The sequence below is a fragment of the Pyxicephalus adspersus genome, chromosome 10 (genome assembly GCF_032062135.1).
Source record: "Pyxicephalus adspersus chromosome 10, UCB_Pads_2.0, whole genome shotgun sequence".
NCBI lineage: Eukaryota > Metazoa > Chordata > Amphibia > Anura > Pyxicephalidae > Pyxicephalus > Pyxicephalus adspersus.
The window spans coordinates 11285362-11312656 of record NC_092867.1 but is presented as its reverse complement, the minus strand read 5'-3'; the positions used below and the strand labels follow the sequence as shown (position 1 = coordinate 11312656).

Sequence of the window (27295 nt, the reverse complement as noted above, 5' to 3'; positions counted from 1 at the left end):
GTCATATTATATTAATCAGCACAATAGTATTGATAATCCTTTCTGACTTTTGACAAAGGCACCCATTATTATTATTATTATTATTATTATTATTATTAATAGTAATAATAATATTAATATTTATAATAATAAACAGGATTTATATAGCACCAACATATTATGCAGCACTGTACATTAAATAGGGATTACACATAATCTCATCATTCTTTTTCATACATGCATCAAAGAGAAAGATTCTCTAAATATTAAAAAATATACATAAACATATATAAACAAAAGACATGACATTAAAAGACAAGACATGTTTAGAAAATAGTCATCCTTTACAATGAATTTCTTATTATAAATGGTCATATATAAAATGTGAAATACTTGGTGGACAATGATGGTTCTATAAGTAGTCATTTGGCTCCATCTGCTGGCAAATATTATGCCTTTGGTTTTCTGTAAACTGGGTGTCCTCTGAAAAATCATTGTGGTATCTTTACCTTTTACACTATCTTATCTTTTTTTTAATAAAAGATAGAAATAATACATACAAACAAAAAGTATAACATACTAAAGCTACGTACACACGTCAGATTTTTATCGCCCGATAATCGGCATCGGCCAATTATCGGGCTAAAATCTGCCGTGTGTACAGTCGGTGTCGTCCATCGTCCGGACGACCGACCTGCCAGATCCACGGACGATGGACGACAGCCGATCGTAATGAAAGGGAAGGGGAGAGCGCGCAGCGGGGTGCCGCTCCGTCGCTCTCCCCCTCCCCTCTCCATAGAGCATGAACGGTGCTGTATGTACAGCATCGTTCATGCATCTTGCAGCCCCTTGTCGTTGGAAAGGATCGTGAAAGATCCTTTCCAACGACAAAAATTGGAAGTGTGTACGCAGCTTTAGAACTGCTAAGGTCCCTATCTCTCTCTCTCTCATTTGCAACCCCTATTTAATGTACAGAGCTGCATAATATGTTGGTGCTATATAAATCCTGTTTTTTATTATTATTATTATTATTATTAATAATAATAATAATAATATTAATATTAATAATACAATCATCATGAAGCCTAAATGAAGAATGGAATAACATCAAATGTAGAATCTCAACAAAAACACAGTATCATCATGACTCACACTGCTTTTGCTTTGTTTTTTTTTTAAGTTCACATATTGCAACTGTGAAATAAACAAAGCACCAATTTAGTGCAGAGGAGTTTATTGAGCTTGTCTGTGACAAACACGACTCCTTGTGCTGTGATGAAGGCATTCCATGCAGCTTTGTACATGTGAGTGTTCTCCTCCTCCCAGTCACATGGTGTGTACATCACATGTCTCACATCAGGAAGTGTAGCAGCCCTCACAGGTCTGACTGTCAGAGTTTTCCTGCAGGGGTGAGTGCAATCGCTTTTCTATCTATGCTGCAACTTACATACAACATAAATGTTTGTCTGATTTTGTTCATATATCCTTTTCTCTTGGTGCAGTGATGACATTGTTTTACTTTAGTCATTTGTTTCCTTTTTAAGTTCAATATTCTGAATGTTTGTTGTATTACCTAATATCTTATAAAACAAAACACAAATACATGATTACAATGTATATTAATACAATGTATAATATTTGTGTTTATATATTGTATGTAACAAATGATAACTAGTAATGTGCAGCATATGTGATCTGGTGTGATCCTTGCAGATTTGTATGAGTTTCTCAGCTTGGGTCTCTTTTTCTGTCTCTTATATAGGGTAAGTTCACATGTTTGTAAAGACCACAATGTGTCAGTTTGCATTTGAGATGATTCTAAATCATTTTGCAATCCACAAACATTTTAGGAGCATTCAAAATTAATTTGCAGTGCACTTTTATTGACTTGAGATGTATGGCCAGCTTTAAAAGTTGGCACACCTGCCTAAGGCTGCAGGTAAGGTTAACAAGTTAAAGTTGCACTGTATGTACTAGTTCATTTGCTGTATATTTATGCAACTGTATCAGAGGGAGTAGGGAGAGAGTACCAATAGGGGAGACTGTTTTGGTTAAATTGGTTCTAGACTGCCGCACCTCATATTTGATCAAGAAATGAGAAGGAAAAGGGGGAAGAAGCCTCTGACTTGTTAGCTTTATGCTTTCTTATTTCTGTTCAGGCAACTGGTATGTTTTTTTGTTTTGTTTGTTTTCCTAATTTTGTTTTTACACATTTTTTATGTATTATTGTGTTTTGTTTTTTTTGGATAGGATAGGGAAAAGTTACCCGCTGAATGAATGGGAGCTTTTGGTGTTTGCATTTCTGAGCATCTACCTGCTAGAGAGATTTCTGTCTAATAAGAACGTAGTTGTGCCAAATAAATAATATTTTAAAAGTTAAGACGGTGAGTGCTATAATCTGTCACCTTTTTATCAGTGCCTGTTGCATCTTAACACAAATCAAACTTCTGTTCTTTGCTCCTACATAAACAAGGCCACATAGTCTCTCCTGTCATAGGGCAATACATTTCTCTTTAGCTAGCACTCATGTGCTTAAGGTAGCCAATATGGTAAAAAAATATTACATTCGGCTTTTTTGGTAATCTAATTTCCAATACATTTTTTATGGGGCTAAATAAAAAGTCCCTAGTGGATAGTGCTATTCCCCTATAATGGTGCTATACTTTTGGGGCTGCAAAACTGAACATCTGCAGGTTTGTTTATTACAAAATAAATGCTATTAATTTTGTAATAAATAAATGAACTAGTACATTGTAAAAATTCCAGTCTGTCCTGACATCTACATCATATTTTTCTACATAGTTGTACTGAAAAAGGGAAAAGGGTTCAGCCAGTTTAAACATACATAAAAGAAGAAAAGAAAAATAAGTGATGATTTCATCATTGTGCTGCTTCTCCTTTATCATACTAGTTTACAACAAACTGTATAGCAATGCAAGCAGTCCTTACATTGCTGGGATCATTTGATTTGTTGCTGTGGAAATTGTATATTACTTGTCATTTGCCAAGTATTCCTCTATCCGGGACTCCATTAGAGTAATATATGTTGATGTATTTATTTATACATTCTGTTTTATTTAGAGATGGCAAGAACCCCTGTCAGATTTTATGTCCCTTTTGCAGACTTTTCCTCACTATATGTCTGCTAAAGTAGGACAGGAAGGGAAAGGAAATTTCCCCAAATGTGCTCTGCATAGCAGTACAAATCAAAAAGGGATTTTTCACCATTGTCCACAATGGTTAAATGGGGGTTTAAATGTTCTTTTACATCTAGAAAACCTTTAAAAAGAGCTAACTTTGTCTTTTGTGCCAGCAAGCTACCTCCTCTCTTAGGCTAGGTACACACGTTTGATTGTTCTCCAATAATCGGCTGAGAATCTGGTGTGTGTACAGCGCTCATTGTCCGAACGACGGTCCTGGCGTATCCAGGAACGATGGACGACGAATGATCGTAATACAAAGTAAAGGGAGAGAGCACAGCGGGGTGCCGCTCCATCGTTCTCCCCTCTCTATACGACCTTGTATGTACAGCACTCATTCATGCATCGTGCAGTCGTTGGTCATTAAAAAGGATCGTGAGGTATTTTCCAAGGACAAATATTGCACGTGTGTACATATCCTTACTATAGTCCCCCGGAACCTTTGTTTAAGGTGCTCTTGTCCTGTGGTTGTAGGTCGCATTTCATCATGTACAATGCAGAACCAGAAGTCCTGCATTGTAGGTGAAGACGCCCCATCTAGAGGTCCCATCTACAACCCAGAGGTAAAAGGAGAGGATCAGCCATGTGGGAAGTAAGAGATAAGTGTTTTTTTACATGCCCTCCAATAAAAATAAGGACTAACCCTTGTAATGCCCCACTGCAAGAGTAGTTCAGCTTCAAGTAAATGTACAGGGTTGGGAGCTAGATGTCAGTATCAAATGCAAAGTGTGTAAAATTTTGTATATAACTTCCTATAAAGTCTTAGTTGTTTTCCCCAATGAAAGATTTTACTTTAGCTTTTGCTTTGGTAACGACTATAAAAGTTTGAATTTCTTTCTTAACTTTTAGCCATGGAAAGTTCACCAGGACAAATAGAGAAAAAAAAAATAAATCTCCACAAATCTTGACCTGGGTTCTAAATATTCACTTCCTCATCCAAAACTAAAAAAAATGTTTTGGCTATATATATTCAGGCCTGGCACTTCACAAAATGACTTCTTTGTTCATGTAATTTAGAAAATATTTGTGTTATATTATAAACAAGAATGTCTTGGTTTAAATCTGAAGAGCTGGTTGACTGCATCATAGGAATGCAAGGAATCTTCCAATTTTAGGAAGTCTGGAACTATTGAAATTAGCCAAGAGTTCTCTGAAACAATCTTTTCTTATGAGGAAACTTATATTGCACATATCTGTCCTTTGGTTGTGAAGCCAGGTAACCCAGTGTGCCTGTACGGTAGTAATGGACGATCATGTTGCTGGATTGGCTGTACTTTGAATTGTCTATACAATTATCTGATCCTGGGGCAGTGACGATGTTTGTTATGTCTTAGCTCAAATAGGATGTTCGGTGAAAATCTTGCCTCATGGATCAGAGGACATGCCACATGAAATAACAATATCGCCAGGAAAAAGCAAGAACACGTCAAAAAATAAATGTAAGGGGAGTTTTTGGCATTTATTTTTTGTTTTTTTGCAAGAATTTAGTATTTTTAGATGTACTGAATTTCCTATTGGTAGTGATGACTCCCTTATCTTAGATTATATCTGTCTCACAACCATAGTCTTCTATTGCAAAGTGTGCTTTTTAGCCACTTAATTATAATGATTAAAGAAACTTGTTGTACCAAAACAATGGAGACTGTCATTGCTGAGAACTCCCACTTGGACTGTGCTGCTTGGTTGTTACGCTGGCCCTCCTGTTTCAAATGCTTTGAATTTGACAAATAAGACAAAACAACCAGTCAATACCTATTTTCAGGCGGCCAGTTCTGGCAGTCCCCATAGTTCTGTAATGACCATGTCTGATTACCTTCAAGGCCGCTCAGGCCGTGGACATGTGCCATGGCCACTAGGGGCAGCATTTGAGCCCCTCCAAATGCCTTTGTCGTCTTCAGGTCTTCTCTGCCCTGCCTGACTTGTTCAGGAATCCTGTGCCTGCCACACAGCTTCCTTCTAATCTGTATTGTTTTTATACATCTGGGAAGAAGCCGAAAGAGGTTGGCAGAAGATACAGAGGGCACCGTTGTTTAGTCCAGGTCATAACAAATTTACCTAACTGATTAGCTTTTTGCCATGGCTGCAAGTGGATGAATATTGAGCAGTGTGTTAGATCTGGTCTAAAATTTCTGGTCCCCCACAATCTTGCAAATATGAGCTTGTTGTACATCCCGCTCTAAAACCAGGGGCAAGCCTACAACAATACACATACCTTTGTAGCTATAATAGCCTTCATTCTTTTTTTGAAAGGAATTCCAAAGTTTATGCAGTTTTATATTTGTGACAAAAAAGCATTTGTGAGGTCAGGTAATGATGTTGGATGAGTTGACCTGGCTTGCATTCTGTATTCCAGTTTATTCCAAAGGTGTTAAAATATTATTTTGATAATATTTTATTTTTGTCTAGTTCCTCAGATAGAAACATGAATGAAATGTCAATAATCTCTACCACCTTGTTTGTAAATAATATTGAGGTTACTTATCATTTATTGTTCTTTGGCAGATGAAATGTGTACTTATCGTTTCGGAAGGGGCAGAAGTTCTTTTCTGTTGGGCTGATGAAGAATTTGAAAAGAACCTTCACAGCAAATATTTTCATTCTGATGAAAGTTTACAGGTAAAACTGCAACCTAATATTATATGACACATCTGAACAATCATTCAGGCAGAAACAAAGAAACCCAGTAAGTTGAAGCACACAGATTGTAACCAGTCACATAAGAATATTAAGTATTTGAACTTAAAAGGCATTGTTTTTTGCAGAACAGTTCATGTATTTTCAGAGGGTTTTTTGCCTTTCTCTATGTTTTTATCTTGGATATGCTGGTTTTTAACCTAAATAAAACTGTAAATACATAAAAAATCTTTGTCATATAACTGTGCTTTTAATAACTGTGTATTCTTTTCACACTTTTAATTGTGTCCAGATATGACTGACAGAACTAATCTTTTTTTTCCCCTACAGTCTCCAACATTTGGAGACAGCATCAATACATTATTGGCACCTCTAATCATCTCATGTGTGACGCTGTTGGAGAAAATTGGTGACACTTATACTTGTTTCACTGCTGAGAATGGCCATCTGTGTGTTCTGCACATGGTAAGTCATTTTAGATTTATTAAAAAAATTCTTCACATCAGTTTTTGCTTGGCATTCAATGGCAATCCCCTTATTTTGGACACATGTGATATACCAAACTTTGCACACATTGAGACTTTTAAAGCTAAACTGTATGAAAGAAATAAATATTAAATGCACATGTTTTATATTTCCTTGTATGTTCCCTGTGTTTTTGTGCAGTTTGGGGAATGTCTGTTCATTGCTGTGAATGGTGATGGACTGGAAAATGAGGATGATTTGCGTCGGAAGCTTTATGTTTTGAAAAGACTCACTGAAGTACACTTTGGCCTGGTCACATTGGATGGACAGCTTATAAAGAAAGAGTATGTATAACAATAATGTTTAAAATGTGTGGTTTGTAATTCTATACTAGCTTTTATGTAACAAATATTTATTGTGGATTACTACGTAACATTTCTTTGTGAGGTTTTTATATTGGGGGAATTTTCTAAAATTATTTAATATCGTATGGTGCATGTATGTGTGTGTGTGAATATTATAATTAGAGGATTACCAATAACAATGGTCATTAGGTAAGTAATATTAAACAAACACCAAAACAATGATTACCAGTACTAATTTAATTCTATTGCAATCAATGCTTATGGAATTAAAAGGTCCCTACTGCAAGGAAAACCCATATCCACTACTGTGAATTATGACTATCTATCCTTAATAAGGCATACAGAATGTAATTTCTTTACATACACATTTCAAGATTTTCAAGAAATATAAAGGGAGGAGATACAAGAGAATGAAAGGACTAGATGAGAGAAAAAAGGAGGATGACGAGAAAGTGGTATGGGAGATGAAGAGGTATATTATAGGAGAAATAAGAAGGGAGGTCTATGTGTCCAGCTCCTTCCAGTCACTACTAGGTATTGTTCTTCAGACCGGGTTTAAGTGGCTTCTGTACTCTAATACCTCCATCCAGGTAAAGTTTGCCCCTCTAAAGTTAGCCTAAGTGTCCTTAAAACTGGATACAAGGTCCTCCATTCACATCATTTTATTCACCTTAGTCTGGAGCTGAGCTATTACATAGTAGCTATTTAATGTACAACGCTGTGTAAGATGTTAATAATAATAATAGTAATAGCACATTTTTGTAAAACCAATGATCAGATTGTACACAATGTTGGGCCCAACAGAAAGCAGGGGAGAGTAATTGGGTAAAGGTGCGTACACACTTCCAATTTTTATCGTTCCAATCGAACGACGAACAATCGATTGGGCAAAAAATCGTTCGTAAAAAAGTAACCAACGACGCTGACGAACGAGGAAAGTCGCTGGAAACGAACGACCGGACCGGCGGATCGGATTGGACGACGATCGTTGAACATCGTTCGTGTGTACGGTCGTTCGTTGATCGTCCATGTTCAGAGCATGCGTGATGAACGAACGTCCGTTCACTTTCCTGTCGTGCACATAGTTCCTCTATCGCTTAAACGATCGTATCTATTGTGTGTACAATATCTACGAACGATCGTGTCGTTATCTCTATGTGCAGTATCGGTGCTATACGATCGTTCATATATATCGTGCAGGAACGTTCGTCGTTCGTTTTCCGACGATAATAATTGGAAGTGTGTACGTAGCTTTAAACGTGTCTTCCATTCCAGGGGGAAATGAGAGGCACTCTAAAGTAGGAAGCAATTGGTTGGTTCTGGTAAAAAGATAAGACTCTTTTTACGAGATAAATGATGAAATTAAATTTCAGAGAGCTTTTCAGCTTTGGCAACAAATAAAAAGTTATTTCACTAATTAATTACTCAACTTTCACAAACTGTTTTTGGTCAATATCGTGATACCATTCAATAACCTTTGACATAAATATCACTTTTTTAACAAATATATCGCAGTTCTTCCTCGTTTTAACAGGTCAGAAAACTGTTTCACGGAAATACACAAAACAGTAGAAGAATTGCAGCTTTGTTAGACCTACATATTAATGTCACGCTCCTGGCCTGTATTCCTCAGCATGAGGATTTGCTAGCTGCCTCTTTTTATCTTATCACAGAAAAACTCAGTATCAGCTGTTAGTATCATGCAGTCCTGAGAAATAATGAACACTGATAATCCTGAACTCATTTTGTTTCCCTAATGCAGGCTAAGGCCTTCTGATTCAGATCAGAGAAACCTGGTGTGGAAGACATTTCAGAGTCTGCTGCTAACATACAACACTTTAAGAAATGAAGACCAAAGCTTTGCAGTAGAGGTAAATGCTATTTGTTTTTTCATTCCCTGACAGTTTGTGAAATGCGATTTATTTCACTGACATTTTTGTTTAACTTGTTAGTTCATATGGCAGCTCTTTTGATTTAAACTGAGGCAATGGCCGTATCTGCCTGAGAGTTTAGAATAATTAAACTCAGAAAGTGACAAAATATATTTTGTGTTGGCTTAAGAATAAAAAAGTAGCAATATTGTCAGCTAGAAGCCCATTATGCTGTAAGAGTGCAAAAAGAGCTGCTCAGGGAAAGTGATTCTACTCTACGTTTGATGCAATGTACAGACAATACATATCTGAGCTACTCAAATTTTAACCTAGATTACAAGCAGAGTACTGCTGTTTTATTGTTTTGTTTTGTTTTTTTTTTGCATCACACCAAGCTAACAAAAAAACTGAAGTATTAGAGAATCCAGTTGTAGATGTACAGTTCTTGTAATGCGCTATGGCCCTATGGCCTTTAATTTATTGGTAGGCTGGTATGCTTATCAAACACATCTTTTTTTGTTCTGCACTGACAGAATTTCCTCAGTTTTTGGGGGTGGATGAAGCTAGGTGTCCTTTAACCCATGGGACTGATGATACTGAGTTGCAGAAAGTAATTTAAAAACATTACCAGATGTGACATGAGTATTAAGCTACTCTTCTTAATAATTTTTTTAGCTACTGGGGGACCCATTTACGAAAAAATGTGTGTTTAGGGTTTAAAGGTGTGAAATTAAGGACCACCATTCTTGTATTTAATTGACTGCTTCCCGAGTCACTGACATAGAACAAGTATGCATGTCCTGAACCTCCAGGTTACTAGCTGCTTACTTGTAACTTACTAGGTACAAAAAACATGATTACTTTAGAACTTATCCTTGGGAAAAAAGTCTGCAAAGATGGCTTGGTCTTTACAGTCACTTTTTTTTTTTAATTATTGCTCTCCCGTAATACATTTTTTATTCATAACTTTTTCACTTTCTCCATTGAAGATAATAACAGGGGGAATACCTGGAGGCGTATAACTTTTTTTGCAAGTTGATCAAAGAGAACAGAAGCATGGCAGGACATGTCAAATAAAGCCACTGGGTCTCGATTTTTGTTGTTTACACAGTTTTTGTTTTAGACAATTTGGTGATTGATGGATTTTATCATGTGTGCTTTCCAACCTGACAGGCTGTGGAGCGTCTGATTCATCCCAAGCTTTGTGAACATTGCATTGAGTTCTTAGAGAAACAAATTGTACATTACATAAACAACAGCAATGAACGGGGCGGAGAGGAAGTGCTTCACGCTTTCATTTTGGTGAATACCAAACTTCTGGCTCTCTTCTCAAGGTATCGAAAACATAGCATTTTTTATCCGTTTATAGCGTTGTTATTACTATAACCTAATTTAACTGTCAGTTTAAATTCACTATACAGTATATTTGCCAGATGGATGAAACAAAAGATGCTTTAGGTCTTTCAGTTTGTTTTCTTTAGAAAGTAGCCACAGCCTGAGTAGTAAGGTCTGTCTCCTGCTAGTGTGCTACAGAGAAGGATTCTTTCTCTGTTTGGAATTAGTATTGTCTGTGCAGAAGTCTGGCACTCTCTGTTGTTAGGCTGCATACACATGTGCAATAATTGTTGTTGAAAGGAAACTTTCACGATCATTTCCAACGGCAAACTACTACAGGATGCATGAATGAGTGCTGTACATATAGCACCGTTCTGATTTATAGAGAGGGGAGGGGAAAAACAACGGAGCGGCACCCTGCTGCGCTCTCTCCACTTCACTTTCATTAGGATCGTTCATCGTCCATGCATCTGCCAGGACGGTCGTTCCGACAATGGACGACGGGTGCTGTACACGCGCCAGATTCTCACCCGATATCGGCCCTGAGTTCATTATCAGACGAAAAGTGTGTACATAGCTACAGACCTATAGTGTTTCAGTTCAAGCTTGTGCTTCCTTCTGATTTGAAACTTTTGACTCGTGCTGTGTGCCGAATATCTGCAAGAAGATCCCTGCTTCCGCACTGAAAGCAAAGATCCTTCTATGCTGCTGGCAGTGCACATGCTTTTCTATTCAATGGCTACTTTCTGCAGTCCTGTAGGCAGGACTGTGTTTCTCATACTATTTTCTATAGAATTAGAAAAACGGTCCCAGAGCTGCAACTTTTCCATATGAAATGGCAGCTCAAACCTGTTATTTTTAGGAGGTTGTAAAGTTTAATATTGCCTCTTATTTCGGCAACAAATTTAACTGGCAGTGGTACATTACATTGTCATATAGTGAAAAAGGTTGGAGGTGCGGGAAGGATTGTAGTCTGGAAAAGTACCATGTGGTAAAAAGGTAACAGTAAGACCTACTATTAGATCTGTGTGTTCAATCTTTTACAGCCATTTTTAATGAGAAGTAAAATTATAGATATACCAAGTGACTAACTACCAATATTAAACAAAATATTTTTTTATACTTTTTTTCAGTCGAAATGCAAGCTCATTGAGGCCTGCAGACCTCTTGTCCTTAATACTCATAGTTCAGGATTTGTACCCTGGATTCGGTGCCCCGCAAGTTCCTGGCCAGGTAACCGGTAATCGGTCACAGAAAAGTCTGGTAAACCTAGATATCTCTTTTCCTTTCTAGTAAATGACACTCTTACATAAAATTCAAGGTTCCTATATGTCTGGGAAGGTTCTCTTGTATTCAGATCTTTGTAAATCTAGTAGTAGTTAGTTACATTCCACTAGACTTGTTCTTGTAATGGTAAAGACATTTGTACAAAAAATAGTCTGGTTAAAGGTGACTGCCTACTACTAGAGAAGGTTAGATTTTTAGGCTCCGTGGCTTTAGTGTCTACATTAGAAATGATTTACTGCAATTAACACCTTTCGGTTCTCATAGGAAATGTTTCTAATTTCCATAGAAAAACCGGACTTATACCCAGTCCTGGTATTTAATCATTTTATTTTCACAGTATGGCTTCAATACATAGTTAGACATTGTATTACTATTTCAGGACATAGAAGACAATGTGGCCGCAGAGGAGTATTTCACCCCTAATCCATCCCCAAGTACCACAAGTTCAGGTTTGTTTCTCAAGGATCCCAGGGATCTTTTATTGTGTCTGTGACTGGAATAAAAGATCTTTCTCTATAAAATGACTAATTTGATGCTGCATTTAATTTTCAAGGTGGAAGCTGGATGGATGATGCATCGTCCACCTCTAGCCAGGGAGATCCTGAAATCCAGGTAAAGTTCAATTAAAAATGTTTAATTGTATCTATTGCCAATATGACAGATCTATGCTAAGTAATATCCTTTTACTATTTTTCCCCTCTAGATTGCAGAAGACAGTTTAAAGATTCTGTCTGGTCCTTTGCCTGAATCCACTAACACAAGGAGGGTATTTCTGGATGCCAACTTGAGGGAAGGATATTGTCCTATGATGCCTCATTCTATGTATTGTCTACCACTATGGCAAGGGATGTCCCTGGTTCTCCTGACAAAGGTAAATGGCAACACAGTACATAACAAACCAGTGCAATAAATTAACAGGACAGACACACTATTATCCTGCAGTCACTTCAGCTATTATTTATCTAGTACGCCTGGACATAAAAAAAGTTCTTAATGTCAAACTTATATCAGGGACATTCACAGAACAGAAAACTGCTTCATACATGAAAATTCAGTCAAATAAATTGTTGCAACTATTCTCTGTGTATTGTGATGTCCTGCCTGGTATGATTCTGGTGACATTCAGCCTCTATAGAACCCATACCAGGTGTGTTTACATGGATGGATAAGTTTATTTTTAATAGTGTAGTTGACTAAAATAAATGACTGTAACTTTCCTACCTTTGTGCAGTTCTCTGGGAGTCAGCTCGGACTGTCTTTGTATCAGCTCTTGGATGGATTCAGTATGATGGAGAGGAAGCTCTTGGAGGGGCAGGACATGCAGCATATTATACGGTCACATCCCTTCATGGCAGACCTGCGGCAAAGAACAGACAGATTTGTTAAAAGCCTTGGTGGTCGTGAAACCCCAGTACGACATCCCTTTCTGTTTGTTCTGTTTGTTTGTTTTTATTCATACACTTTCTGTCTAATAGGATTTGTTTTTTTTTACTTGTGTGTGGAGTGATGTATTAAAAGGGACCTAACTTATTAGGACAAGGTCTGCTTAAGGCTGGCACAGATGTGGCATACACATTGCTCAATGTTTATTAGTTTAGTTTTGACCTACTGATAAACAGCCAAAATGTCAGGCAGCAACGAAATTAAAGCAAAAAGAGGGTAAATATTTTGAGTCCTTATCCATTATTACAGTTAAGGAATTATTATTTAGGGTCTCAACAGTTATTTTTTTATTTAACCTTTTTTCTTCAAAACTGTTGTCTGGAGCGTTCAATCAAAAACCACTGTAAAATAGAAACTAATTATTTCACCAATATTGTATTCTGTGTTCCAAGCTGCGTCAGTAGAAAGTATCTCTTTATTTAGTTGCAGAATACCTGGCTTGAATTCAAGAATAAAGCTTTCTCCAGAAATGAGACAGGAACTCCAGCAGAGTAAGTACAAATAAATACAGCCATCTTTGCATAACATTATTCTGTGTGCAACACTATGAGGCCTGAACATAAAAGAGTGCTATTGTTCCATTTTATGGTTGTCAGGATCTTTACACATTATGTGTGCTTATTCACAACATTTCTCAGCTGAAATAGCTTCTGTTCTGTCTGATTTGTGTGATCTGTTGTCACTTCAGGAATGTCTGTTTATCTGCTACTTGTTTACTGGCATGTGTTACTTTTCCTTCACCACATTGAATCTAAGTGTGCAGAGTTTAATACAGACTGGTTTATTCTATGTGTGTAAGGTCTTTATTACCATATGACCATTTACACGTATAGTGAAGGTCTAAGAAGAAGCAAATGGCCCTGAATTAACATTATGTGGAGTACAGTACTGCAACTCGCATTACAAGTCCAAACTACTAAGGGTTTAGTGCTCATCATAGAGATCATCTAAATTATTTCTATACTTTCCAGTGTTCCAGAACAGGATAAATCATAATGTCAGTCATGCCATTTGCTTGGTTTTTACTCTGGGCAGCATTTAATTGCAGAATGTTTCCCGTGTTTAGTGTTGTCCGTTTTAGAATTTTATATCTTTACAAAGTGTGAAACATGTGCAACATAAATTATTTTTTCAAATGTGATTTTAAATAAAACATAATTTTTGCACTGGTATTGCTTGAAATAGCACTAAGTATTTTACTGATTTTCTTTGAATGTTTTAGCTGTACTACATGTTCACGTTAAAGCAGGAGAAGGAATTTAAAACACCTCTAAATTTGGTCACCTTACTTACCCAGGCCTACAAAATTTCCTCTGCAAACTGAGTTTCTAAAAGTCTGTTTTTGCTAGGCATATCCCCATGTTTGGGCCGATTAATTAGTTTATTGTACCATGAGAAATATTCATACCCAGCGTTTGCAAGGAGCTCCAACAGCAGGTGCTTTTTACATTTTGAAACAGTGGGATTCTGATGTGTTTACAGGACTCTGTTATGACTCTGAAGCTAAGATGTTCCCAACACAATAACAGCATGCCAGTCTTTTAGGAATGATTAGCATATTAATAAACTAATGTCTTACCACATGAAATGTTTTTGCTTTAGTTTTATTAGTCAACTGAGAATTGCTTTTTAATTTTAATATCGGATTGCCTTAGCATGCTGTTTCTTTCTGCAGGCTTAATGACCTGATGTCCAGGCTATACATAGATCTCTAAAGAATCACTTTAGGCTAGCTTAAATAGAAACAAATAGGTTGTACTTTAGGCTTTGATAGCACTTTGTGTTCAACATGTAAAGGACCACATACTGGAAAGTATGGCTTACATGTGGCTAATATTACTCTCATATGGCCTGTGAGAACTTGCATAGTAAATAGCAGTTCTTAAAGGATTCAGCGTTTGTATGAGGAGGAAGTGATTAAATGTATGAGTTCCCTGTTTAGAAACCTTTCTTCATTCTAAACCTAGTGTAAATCATTGTTTGCGAAAGGGAAAACCACTTTTAATCTTTCTGATTTGTTTATTTTCCATTGCTAGTGCATTTCTCTGACCACAGAATAAAAAACATACAAACAAGGAAAGCACCTTTTCAAATGTTCATGAATATATTGGTACCTTGATATTCTGATGATATTCTGAAAAATTCTGATAGGTGCCTAATGAGTGAATTAATTTTTAATTTGTAATCAGTTTTGATTTTGTTGCTAGCTACATAATAGCTAGGCATATTGTGTTCCTGGATTTAAGAATTGTTTAGGCTAGTACAAATCTCGACCTAAATGTTGGTATTACTGGGTGAAAAAAAAACAAACTAAGAAATATGGTAACCAAATAATATAGTAAAAAAGGTCAGAACCCCTTTCAGAAGTATAGGGCTTGCATTTCTATTTAACAGTAAATACGTTTTTTTGTAGCAAAAATGTTCAGAAAGTACCGGTAGATGTTACTTGAAATTGCTCTTGGTAATTCCTACTCCTTCTTTACAGGCTTGCTCAAGCATGTAAAAATGTGAAGCATCAGCTGTGCTCTGTGTATCGCCAACTATTCCTGAGTTCTCCAATAAGTGGTACACATGCCCTGCCTTTAAATATGCAGACGCGAGTCAGGAAACATGTCCAGTAAGTAATGTAGTCATATATTGGAATTTTCAATCATTGGTGATATAATACAGGTTGAAGCCCCAATATTATTCTTTGTATTTAAAGCTGTGTTAAGAAAGTTACTGTAGAACAATGCCATTGTGGGTTTGTTCAAGTGACACAGATATGTAACCAAATGTTTACAGCAATGGGTCCCACACACTTAGGACAGCAGTATTCTACCAGCACACCCTGTTCAGTGTTGGGTTATGCGATTAAAGTATGGAGTACCATCAACCTAAACTGCCAACTGTGAGGTCCCTGGTTAAATGACCAATCCCCAAAACAGATAAACCGAAGGGGGTGTATTTGGAAGAAAACCAGACAAAAGTCATGCATGAAAGGCCAGTCAGTCAGGCAAAAAACCCAAGGGAGTCAGAAGGTTTGTAGTTGAATGAGAACAAGCTAGTGCTTGATCTAGGGAACAAACGAAAAATAGTCAAACAAAATTGAGTGGGTAACAGCAAATCAAGAACAAATGCATTCCCTAGCAATAAAAATAGCATTTACTATGCCAGGCAAGGCGACCATGTTCCAGTGCAGCTTTAAGGCAGATCTTACCAACTAGGAGGTTCATTTGCAGAGACAAGTGGGGTGAAATGGCTCAGAGAGCATGGATCCACCTCCAGAACTGGAGAGTGATACATACTTTTGTTTTAGGTTATGTTTTATGTATGAAAAAGTGTTTTACAATGCATTGGGAACAATTCTGTTTAAATAATGATATATTAGACACCCCTTCTAAGTTGTTAGTGTGCTGAATGACATGGACATTAAAGAGATTTGTTTTTTACATTTTATATTTTTCAGGGAGAAGTTGATGGATTGGAAAGACTTTTTGCTGGTGAAGAGTAAAAGGAATATAACAATGGTCACATATCCTTTTACCACTGAGAAAAACTGCAGTTTTTTTTTACTAGATTACCAGTAATAACCCAAAGGCCCTGTCTACTTACATAGATATTTTCTATACACCTACGTTGGGTAACAGAAAATTTTAGATATCATGAACCTTGTTTACATTGTCCATCTTTCATAATTTAGAGTTCTTAGGATTACAGTTAAATTGCAGCCCAAATGTATATAGTGCAGCCTACCAGTAGTTAGACGTGGTACCTGCATTAGTTTTCTTTTTTAGGGTTTTATTTGGTCATTTGTTCAGAAATGCACTTCTGGCATTTGGCAACAAAGCTTACTCACAGTACTAAATCTAAAGATGAGTAGAGGTTATAAACTAGTACAGGAACCTATTAGGTCTAAAGAAAATTTTCCCCCTCCTTATCTCCATTAACATGGGGGTCCTGTAGTTCACAGAACTGAATTAGGCAAGGCTAACAATAATGTTTGAACGAAGATTTCAGAATGCAGAGGACAGTTCTGAATTTCTGGGAAGATCAACAGGTAATTTTTTTATAGACCCATTGAAACAAAGGTGGCAAATGAGCCAACTATTCTTAGGGGTTACAAACACGTTAAAATGGAACTAAACCTGGTATACTCACTTGTTCCCTGTCCCACCATCTTCTTCCTTTTTCACTTCCTGCGGGCAAACTATAGCTGTTTTGATTGGCTGGGGCAGGATGACTTATGCACAGTGGTGGAAGTTCATTTATTCCCGGCACTGCAAGGGGAGGCGGAATTTCTGGGAATCCTGGCAACCAAAGATAAGTTACCCATGCTCAGATACCCAGAGCAATCAGGTAGGTAGGAGGGATTATTGCAGAAATCGCCAGTTCCTTTCTGCAATAATGACCTGCCTGATGGAGAAATTTAAAAAGTAAAACTTTTTTTCTGCTTTAGGGTAAGATTTGATTATCTGCATTCTATCCTTCAGTCTGATTATCTTAGTCTTGGCTGGTGGTAAAGATGGGAAATTCCTCTGTGTTGCTCCAAAATGCGGTATAGATTAGAACTGTGTTTCAGATGAAACTTCAAATGTAATTTAAAGTTGATATGTTGTCAAGGCACGATAGAAATTCATGCTGCTTCTTGAATTAGTTTCTCTCCTGTCTATCATGAAAGTCAGCAGCCAGTCTTTTCTATCCCTATATAAAAGGAGTACTAGAGCAGAATAGACAACACATCTATTCTATAGTGCTATTACTCTACTACTTCCATAACTTTTTTTATGTTGCTATGTGCTGATGTCCTCTCGATCTGCAAATTCAATAAACAAAAGACATTTTTTGTGAAATGATCATGAGATTTAAATAGCACTGTACACAAAGGTGCTGTATTAGGACAGGTTTAGATCTTCTTCAGGATCCAGTGATCCCTTGGTGTTTCCCTTGCCTGGCACATTGCCAGTCTGGCACTGCAGTGCTGGGTCTTAAATCATAAGTGTATGAAGATTTGATAGCTGGCAGCAGTGATTGGTATCGGTGCCTCTATTCATTCTCTTAGAAGCTGTCACAGGGAGATGCTACCTGGCAGCGTGTACATGGCCAGGAGGCAGTGCGGTTCCCTGGCATGAGAAAACAGTAAATGCACCACAAGCTCCAGTGCCATTTGGCTTCAGTCTCATATTATGTGGGTCAAGCACAGTCTTGAGCATGGAGTCAGACAGGGGAATCGATAACAACTGAGCTGCAGCATGAAATATCACCAGGCACGCCAGTCAACATTAGCACAATGTTAGGTAAATGCAATACATTTGCTTAGCATGTGTGTATTAAGCTGTTTGGCTCAGTGTGCTATTATGCTTCAGGGGCATCTCAGTCAGCAGTAGTAAAGGTTTCCTGCCATGTGCTCCAGGAAAGCCTTTTCTACCTTTTGTTTATATTAATTTTTTGTCACTCAGCATCTGTAGTACATAGGATGAATACAGATAACAATGTTAGACAATAAAGTTTTCTTTTATAGCAAGAAAAGGCAATAAAACTGTTATTAATGTAAATGTATGAGATTAGAAAGTAAAAGATGTATAAATAGTAAGACTGGCCATTATTCAGTAATCCTAAATTTAGCTGGCAACTGCATTTCCTAACATCTAACACTAGATGGCTGTATTTCCACCTTCTCAGCCCTTTGCTGTGCAGCCATGTAAATTGTTTCCTATTTTATCTGAAACAGATCTATAGTGATACTTAAATGTGAATAAATAAACCTATAAAGCACAACATTCACAACTAGAGTATTAATTCAGATGAGGAAGTATTAAGTACTTGAAAGACTGATAAAAAGAATGTTATGTAAACTCTGGCATTGAATTTTTTTTTTTTTACTGAACACTTAAGTGATCTTGACATGATAATTCTGGGCATACTAACATATTCACTAATGTTTTCAGGCTGTCTACACAGGTAGAAGAAAGAATTATATGATATTAAAAAATAAATGAAAACGTGACTATGCTGGCCATAAATCGCCCTTGGTGATGAAGAAGCCTGTCTCCCAACCAGTGTTAAAACAATTCACAATGACTTTCTATTCCTTGTAATATGTATCTCTATGACTCAACAGCGTTTGATAAAGAGCACAAATTCCTAGCAATAGTATGTCAATGAAGTGTGCCCTGTAGTGACATGGAAGCTAATGGAAGGAAATTCTGAGTTCTGAGGGGGCACAAGAAATTGGCACTCAGAAGTGTATGTGATGATAAACGATTCATTACCCTATGGGGCTGATTTATTAAAACTCTCCAAGGCTGGAGAGGATACAATTTCATCAGTGAAGCTGGGTGATCCAGCAAACCTGGATTGGATTTATTTCAAGTCACTTGCTAGCAAATGTTTTAAATCGTGGACCAGATCCATTCCAGGTTTGTTGGATCACCCAGCTTCACTGATAGAAGTGTATCCTCCCCAGCCTTGGAGAGCATTTATAAATCAGGCCCTATGATGAAAAAAAACTGAGAATGCAATATTTACCTTAACCTCTCTGTTCCACTTACTTGGAAGACTTTCCTGGCCTGGTGCATTTTATTTATGTGGATCGCACAGTAGGACAAATGCTGGCCCCATCCATAAACATAGAGGATAAATCCACTTCTGAGCTCGGGAACAGTGTATTGGCAAATTTCATAAAAAATAAGGTATTTTCTGTGAAAGCGTTGGCTGTATCTATTGTGCTTACTGGGCAACATTAATGGATGACTCTGCACATCATTAAACAAGAGTAACAGAGCGTTTTGCAAAAGTCTAATAGAAGGCAAACGTGCCTAAGGTTAGAATTATTTGTAAAGTAAAGATGTGGAAAGCATGACAAATCTAGTTTTTTTTTCTGGTGATATTTTACCATTGTAATGTGTCATAGAAAGTAAATGACCTGCTCTATTCAGCAGTGTCTAATAAATAAAATAAAATCTTTCACAAGAAAGTTTGCGTAATCTGACAATTCTGACCTGGTTCTAAAAGTACAACCTGCCTGGTTGGTGTTCTGATCCTCCGGCTTTAATACCTTCTGAATCACTGACCCAGAATGAGGATGCAGATAATTGTGTCACCTTTATATGATTCTATAAGATTCGCAAAAAAAAAAATATATATATATATATATATATATATATATATATTTTTTTTTTTTTTCACGATGATATACACAATTAATACACAGGAATACAGGCTCAATGTGGTGTATAGGTCCTGGTCAGAAAAAAAAAGTATTAAAGCATACACGCAATACGCTTGGGGCACATTTGTATAAATGTGTATACCATGGGTGTTCATACACAGGAACAAAGTTTACCGTGACAGCGAGTTTAATCACACTTCCTTATGCATGGGTGTGCAGAAAGATTTTTTTTTTTTTTTTTAAACCAATAGTGCAGAATATTGCAGTAAATGAAGTATACTTAATCCTGATTTGTGAAACCAATCGGGCTTTTTGTTAAAGGGACATATAAACATCCTTCATGGATATGATGGCTATGATGTCCCCCTGGGTGAACATTGTCACTAAGCTGTGGTCAGATGACCCAGGGGAGGGTCATGATCATCATTAAATGTATGCTTTGTGTACCTGCCTGGTATTTGGATTCAACTTTTTTAATGTGTTTGATGTGTACCACACACCACTACATTGAAGGTGTCAAAACAATCTGACAGCTGCCTGGGCTACCTTTTAAATGTACCAACAGGCTTAAGGCTTAAGTGCAGGGTAATCTGAGCATAGGTAGTGCAAGTATATTATCTTTTTTTTCTGATTTACAGTATTTGTGCTACTGTTTAATGTAACAAATTGCAACTACCGCCATTTCTATTCTATGTGCAAAAAATAAATAAAATTTAAAGGTTCAGGTTAGAGGTTCAGGTTAACTTAGTTCAGGCACCATAGAAATGTGTAGGTAGGTCAGTCCGAATGAATTTCACATCAAACAACTACTGATTTCATTGAAGGAGTAACATCCAAGGCTTGAGAATACCTCTTGCTTAGCGAGCCTGAAGCTTTGGGAGATAAATGACTTGCGTATTCCTCTCCCAGAATCACATTGTTAGGTCTACACTTTTGCACTCTGTGCCACCTCCCTAACTGATGGGGAATTTCCACCTGTAGTTATTTCTATATGTGGAAACCTCTTTAAACTTACCACAGGATGACTAAGATTTTTTTGCTAAGAATACATTAAGCCCTATCTGAAATTAATAGTACTTTTTCCTACTATTTCACTTCCTTTTGTGATTCATGTGAAATGTAAAGAAAAATCACATTAATTAGATATTTGTATGTGTCAATTGGTGTAAACAAGTTACACATATTCTATGCATCGCTGTACATTCAGGCGTTACATATTTTCTAATAATATCAAATATCATTAGCAGGAATAGCCTCTGGTAGGCCAGAAGTCTAAACTTGAAATATTTATCACAAACAATTAACAAAACCGTTCAGACAGGAAGGGTCTGGTTATATGCTAAATGGGGTCTGTTTTTTTTTTAAATAAGTTTCCATTTCTCTTTCTTACTGCGAATTTCTGTTTTTGTTTATTGCATAGATATGGTTTCCTGTAACTTTATGTAATATCTACAATGTATGTATGTGATGTATATCTACAATAATTTAGTTAAAATGATTTTACAGACTCTATTATCACTTTTTGTTTTTTGTTTTTTTTAGATTTGGTCACTTATAGGTCTGTCTCGAAGATACCTTCAGAAAGGCTACACCACGCTAACTTTTCGTGATGGGGATTATTACTGCTGCTACTTCCTGTGGTTTGAGAATGAAGCTGTAAGTGGTTTGCATGAGTTGTATGTGAATATCTATATATATAATGTGTATATATATATATATATATATATATTTATATATCATTTCCTCTCTTACTGGAAGTATATAAAAAGCTACACATTTTCAGTTAATACAGAATAATGTATTATATATCACTAGAGTATAAGAAGCTGGAAGATTTATTTTAATACAGGACTTCACATACTTTAATATGACAATTTAAATAAATCTGGTTTCACTTGCTGCAAGAAGTTATAATGTTTTTTATGAAGCTGTCCTATACTGATTTTCAGACACTCCATCTATTGACTGTCTCCTTGTTTTAGAACTACAAACTGGCAATTCAAATGAATAAAAAGTAGTTCTTTACACTGTGTTAAATGTCAGCCAGCAGAAATTAGTGGCTTCCATGTTTTCTGTTTTGCTTAATCAATGGCGGACTTCTGAAGTTTACCTAGGTTCTTGTGATGATATCACTATTTACTGTAATATATTTACTGGTTGTTGGGCAGCGCAACTCATAACAATGCTCTAGAAGAAGCATGTAAAACTTGTGTTATATGGATCGTATGCTTTGCCATTCCAAATCATCTTCATGCACATACCGTATTCGTATTTCTGCTGCCAGAGAAAAACCTTCCCCAAATGATTGCTCTGTGCCATTCAAGTCGGTTTTTAGGAAATGTTCTAAAAGCTCATTGTAACACTCCTAAAATACATGATACATGAACGATGTGTGTTTTTGCAGTGAACAAGCCCTCATTCTTTTGTGCCAAATTATGCCTTAGTGTACTGTACATCACAACCAAGCATGTCTTTTGAGTGATTTTTTTTGTTTTCTTTTTGACAGGGCGAAAAACTTGAAGTCATTGATGTTCCAGTGTTGGGGGACGATTCTGCTCCTATAGGAATGCTAGCAGGAGACTATTACAGGTGATTGTTGACAATTGTTTGGTATTTATTCACAAAGACAGACTAGGCTTAAAAAAACCCTTGAGTAGAAATTGTTGATGAATTTTGATGCCTTCGGCTGTGTACACACGTTAGATTGTTTTCGTTGGAAAGGATCGTGAAAGATGAATGAACAAGCAGAGTACATACAGCGCCCTTCTACTCTATAGAGAGGGGAGGGGGAAAACAAGCAAGTGGCTGCGCTCTCCTCCCTTCACTTGCATTGAGGGCGTTTTTTGTCCCTGGATCTGCCGGGACGAATCCAGGAACGACGTCAGACAGCCGCTGTACACATGTCAGATTTTCGTCTGATACCAGCCCTGAAGCGAGAATCGAACGAGAATCCTCTGACATCTGTACGTAGCCTTAGACTGCCTTGGAAACCCTAAATACCCGAATGCACTAATATGCAATAGCTTCCAGAGTCTGGAACCACAGCAGCTGGTTAATATTTGCATGTCAGCATTTTCTTGATTGCTCTAAGGTACATAGGAACGCAGCAGTGACATATAAGATCGTGCCAACTGTAAGGCACAATGCTAACATTGTTCTGTGGAACCATATGTGTTTACTGCCCTACAACAATCTGAGCAAAGTATATAAATCTAGACAGGTTCTCTTTCCTACCCATCTTGCCAATGGTTTTGGTATGGCAGTTCACGAAAAAGATATAATATTTTCTTTCCCGAAGTGTTCCTATGGGGTTTTCTGTTTTATAGTCTTTTCACAATGTTTGGTTTAAATGTTAATTAGATTCAGAGTATCCTTCTGTAACTTACTTCACTATTTCATTATTAAAGGTAAAATGTCTACACTGTGCAAAGCTGAAGTAACTGGGGAATAACACAAAATAATCAGCTTCTGAAATAAAGCAGGGGGTTAAAAAGGGAATACTTTGCATTGCATGTGGATCTTGTGCTCCATGTGGTTCCCAGTGGTCCATTTACTTTCTATCCCAAAGGATCCTATGGTCTGGTATTTGCATAGCTGTAATCACTTGCATAGACATGTAGAATTGCGTTGTTAGGGGGGGCGTAGTAAAAGCAGGGGTTTCTTGGAGGGCTTTCAATGTACAGCAGAAGTTTGGTCACTGTGGTGCTTACTACATGAAAGTGTTGTTTTTCATTGTGTCTGGCTGCTTCAGATTTATTTTAGATACAATTATCCACTCAAGATTATTTTTTCACTGGCCTGTTCGGATTTTTTTTTTTGTTTACAACCCACATGTTCAGTTGTTGCAAATTGAAATATTAATTTCACTTATGTAGATTGGCTTGTGTTTTTCAACTTCAGCTATTGTGGTCATTTTAATGGTAGCTTAATAAAACTTTTAAAGGTTTTCACTCCCTCTTAGTGCTTAAAATATGCATGGACATAATAAGTGTTATGTCTGTGGCTTCGGCAGATCTCCCTGTTCTAATTGCTGTTGTCTCTAAGATATGTTGCATTAGGGATATCTGTGTATCCACTTCTCCTTTTTGCATAGGCATAAACATAACTGCTTGGCCAAATGTTTATGGAGCTTCCAGTGGACAGCAGTACCTGAGGGAGGATGAAATCCAACTACTTGTCCAGTTATCCTCCTAAATAGTTGTGGCCGGCTTTATACTGAAGTGTCATTACATTTTACATATTAATACTCTGGGTAAATGACTGATCTGATAAAGCTTGTGACTGAACAGTTGTGATCTTTTAAATATAATGTTGTGCTTGTTAAAAAAAAAAAATCACTTTTACTCTGCTGTAGTGTTCTGATGGTAATGTGTGGATTGTAGCCATTGTGGATTGTAGGTAATGTGTTGGATTCTCCTTTCTCTTTTACACGTTGATAGTTGAAGTGGATTGACATTAAAAACTGCTAAATTGTCATGCAGTGTTGAGGAGTTTTCTAAATGGCTATTTGACTGGCACCATTTGTTGAATGGTATAATCTTTCTCATTGATCTTCGTAGGGGAAGTGTGACTTTAGGGCATAACATTTGGGGGTTAATTCTCTCAGTGAAAGTGTTTAAGGCTGCTCAGTACACCAACCGTGCGGACAGTCAAAGCGCTCTATTGGGAGTGGAAATCCAATTATTTACTTTAGCTTTGGATAAAGTTGGAAAGATTAATGTTTGTCTATCCAAAGTCTTTCTTTTTTTTCAGTTTTGTGTTTTTGGTTCAATTGGAAACGTGCTGTTTGGAGCCTGCTAGTAGTAAGGAAAAATCTACAACTGCAATACACAGTAAAAAGCCTGGCAGTACCTAGACAGTTAATGAGCCCTGAATAAGGAACAAAAATAATCTTTTGTCAAAAGCTAAGACATGCTCTAATGTACACTTTATCTCTTCACAGTTTTGACCTGTCACTTAGACAGGAAATCAGGGTAAATCTCCTAAACAGGAGGATGCACTATACTTGTTTGTGACACTGTTATGGTAGATACGGCATTATGGTAGATGGCATTATATGTGCAAAGTTAAACTGCTTTTTTCATTTCCTTCCTGTACTCCTTCTTCTATTACAACAAATAAATATACACTAAATTCAAATAATTAAAATTGTGTGTTGGCTTATCATAATACCCTAAACCCAAAATAAATTCTTTCTGTTCATTTGCATTTTCTAGCAAATAAGAATACTACTAATCAGTAATTCTTTATCTGTGGCTATCTAGGCTGAGATCTATTTTACCTATGTATTTATTTTTAATTTGGTCCCCTCCTCATTGTGTTCTGTGCTGGTGCCATGGAAGTTGAATTTTGTAAAGTAGCGCATGCTGGGATAGGTTTAGTGACAAAAAACTTCCCTCCACTCTGCTAATCACTTGTGATGTCATTAAAGAGGAACTAAACCCTGTTCTGGTTTCCTCACAGGGCACTGCCATCTTCTTCCTTCTTCTCTTCCTGGCCTTCTTAATTGGCCAGGCTGAAATGATGGAACTCCCATGCAGCTGCTCAGAGGTTTATTGATTCTTAGCACGTTTAGTGGAAACCAGGAGTTCTGGGAATCTTGGCAACCAAAGCTGAGCTGCACATGCACATCTCAGCTTTTTTGTCAGCTTTCAGGTAGGAAGCATTGCTGTATCACCTGTCCCTTCCTGCAATGTTGACCTTCCTAAAGCATTTTGAAAAGTGGAATTTTATTTCCGCTTTAAGAATTGCTCTCTGCACATATGCTATGTTATCACTGAGAATTTCATACAAACAAATGTCATGGTGCCAGACCTCTTCAATACAGAGTAAAATCGGGAGCTAATGCTTTGTCAGAGAAAGCTAAAAAATAAAAGAATGATATGAAACTCAATGTGACACAGAAGAAAAGATGATGACCATGTTGGGGGATGCTGGGTCTATAAGTATGTTATTTATATACAGCAACAAAGGTAAGGGAAGATTTAAAAACAAAAAAGGTTGTTGACTTGGGAATACCACTTAAAAAAAAAATTGCAGACTGTAAGATCTTGGCCTTCAAGCAGCGAGAATTTTATTTGGAGGTATTGAGTTTGTGATGCATGTATATTATATAGTCTGTCGCCCCATGCAATGTTGTCGTTCACATGTAATTTCCTAATGTTTTGACTTAAAGTTCATTTTTTTCTGTCTAGGAAGCTTCTTCGCTATTACAGCAAAAACCATCAGGCGGAGCTGGTGAAGTGCTATGAGCTGCTAACAATGCATCTGGGCATTATCCCATCAGATTTTATCATACAACAGTGCCATGACCTGGCTCGCAAACTATGGGAGCCTTCTCATATACCTCTTCTATGAAGCATGAAACCAGCAAATCGGATAATCTCAACAGCCCACACCAAGCTCAATGTTATGCAGCGATAAATATCTACTGAGCTTTAGAATAGAACTCCTAGTCTGAAATGGCACTGTGTACATATCGCAGTCTACTGCTCTAATCCCTCAGTTCTGTGCTAATTTAAAACAGAAAAAAATGCTATAATCTAGTTAGGCTCAGTATACACATATGGAAGTTTTACCTGCAAGGAATTTTATTTTTTCCATACAGTTTCCTCAGATCTACAAAACTCTGCCACACCACAGGTTTTGTCTGGAAGGGTAAAAGACTTTCTTCTTTTTTTGCTGCTGCTGGACAATGACATTAGAGACAAGCTCAACACTGTTCTCTCTTTCCAGTGTGTCCCTTGTTAGCACATGAGCACTAAAGCACGGGTAAGCTCTCTGTGCTGCTTCTCCCACTCTGAGCTCTGCTGTACAGGGGATTGCAAAAGGCTGATACTGCTACATTTTCAGACACTTCTTGCATTTAAAAACGGATAAATGTATTGGTGTATTAATACATACAAAGCAGCAGAATGTGTGCCTTTTATGTGTCTAAATGTTACCTTTAGCATTACGGTTAAGGATTATTGGTTGGTTTGTTTCAGAAACGTATCTTTACCCATACAGGCTTATTTGAATACAAAATTAGCTGAAGACAAGTCAAATGTAGGTCAGGTTCATTCTGAGTTTGGAAGTTTCTAAAGCTGATATCAAATGCATTTACCCATTAAAGCTCATTGACACAGGCCCTTATTGTGGCTATAAACAATACATCGCTAAGACAGCAAATTTATAGTAAAATCAGGATACAGCTGTAGGTATGTAGACACCTCCTTGTTAACTAATATTTAGGAGGGTGTCATTGGCTGGTTTAGATATGCCTTGTGTTTGTTATTCATTTTAAAAGTGGTATGATCATAACTTCAGGGGTTGGGTAAGGTTGCAACTTTTCTATGTAAATGCAAGTTATTTGGTAGATACATTTAAAATAAAGATATCTGGTTGAGAGAAAATAATTCTGTCGGCATCTCATGGTCTACTGAAGCATTCACTCATTGTATTGTGGAAGACATGAAAGTAAAAGTACTCTATCTACTTTATTTCACAGGGTTTTTGCAATGTACAATAATGCATAGTATGTATTCAAAAGTACCGTTTATAATATAAGTAAAAAAACAAAATGTA

General features: G+C 37.0%; 1 protein-coding gene across 2 annotated transcripts; it reads left to right on the top strand.

Annotated features, from left to right (window-relative positions):
* The first annotated feature begins 1332 nt into the window (after positions 1 to 1332).
* HPS1 (HPS1 biogenesis of lysosomal organelles complex 3 subunit 1) lies at positions 1333 to 27295 on the top strand. 2 transcript variants are annotated; one of them, XM_072424992.1, is made up of 19 exons: positions 1333 to 1388; positions 4514 to 4618; positions 5682 to 5795; positions 6144 to 6278; positions 6480 to 6622; positions 8406 to 8514; positions 9688 to 9848; positions 10983 to 11082; positions 11516 to 11585; positions 11690 to 11748; positions 11840 to 12007; positions 12368 to 12547; positions 13003 to 13070; positions 15065 to 15196; positions 16028 to 16093; positions 19106 to 19250; positions 21272 to 21385; positions 22236 to 22318; positions 25924 to 27295. In XM_072424992.1, exons 3-19 carry the CDS (start codon positions 5682 to 5684, stop codon positions 26084 to 26086), a joined length of 2010 nt encoding a protein of 669 aa, XP_072281093.1. In that variant the 5' UTR covers positions 1333 to 1388; positions 4514 to 4618; the 3' UTR covers positions 26087 to 27295. The 2 variants fall into 2 exon arrangements, with proteins under 2 accessions (XP_072281093.1, XP_072281091.1); XM_072424990.1 differs by having other exon boundaries at positions 10983 to 11112.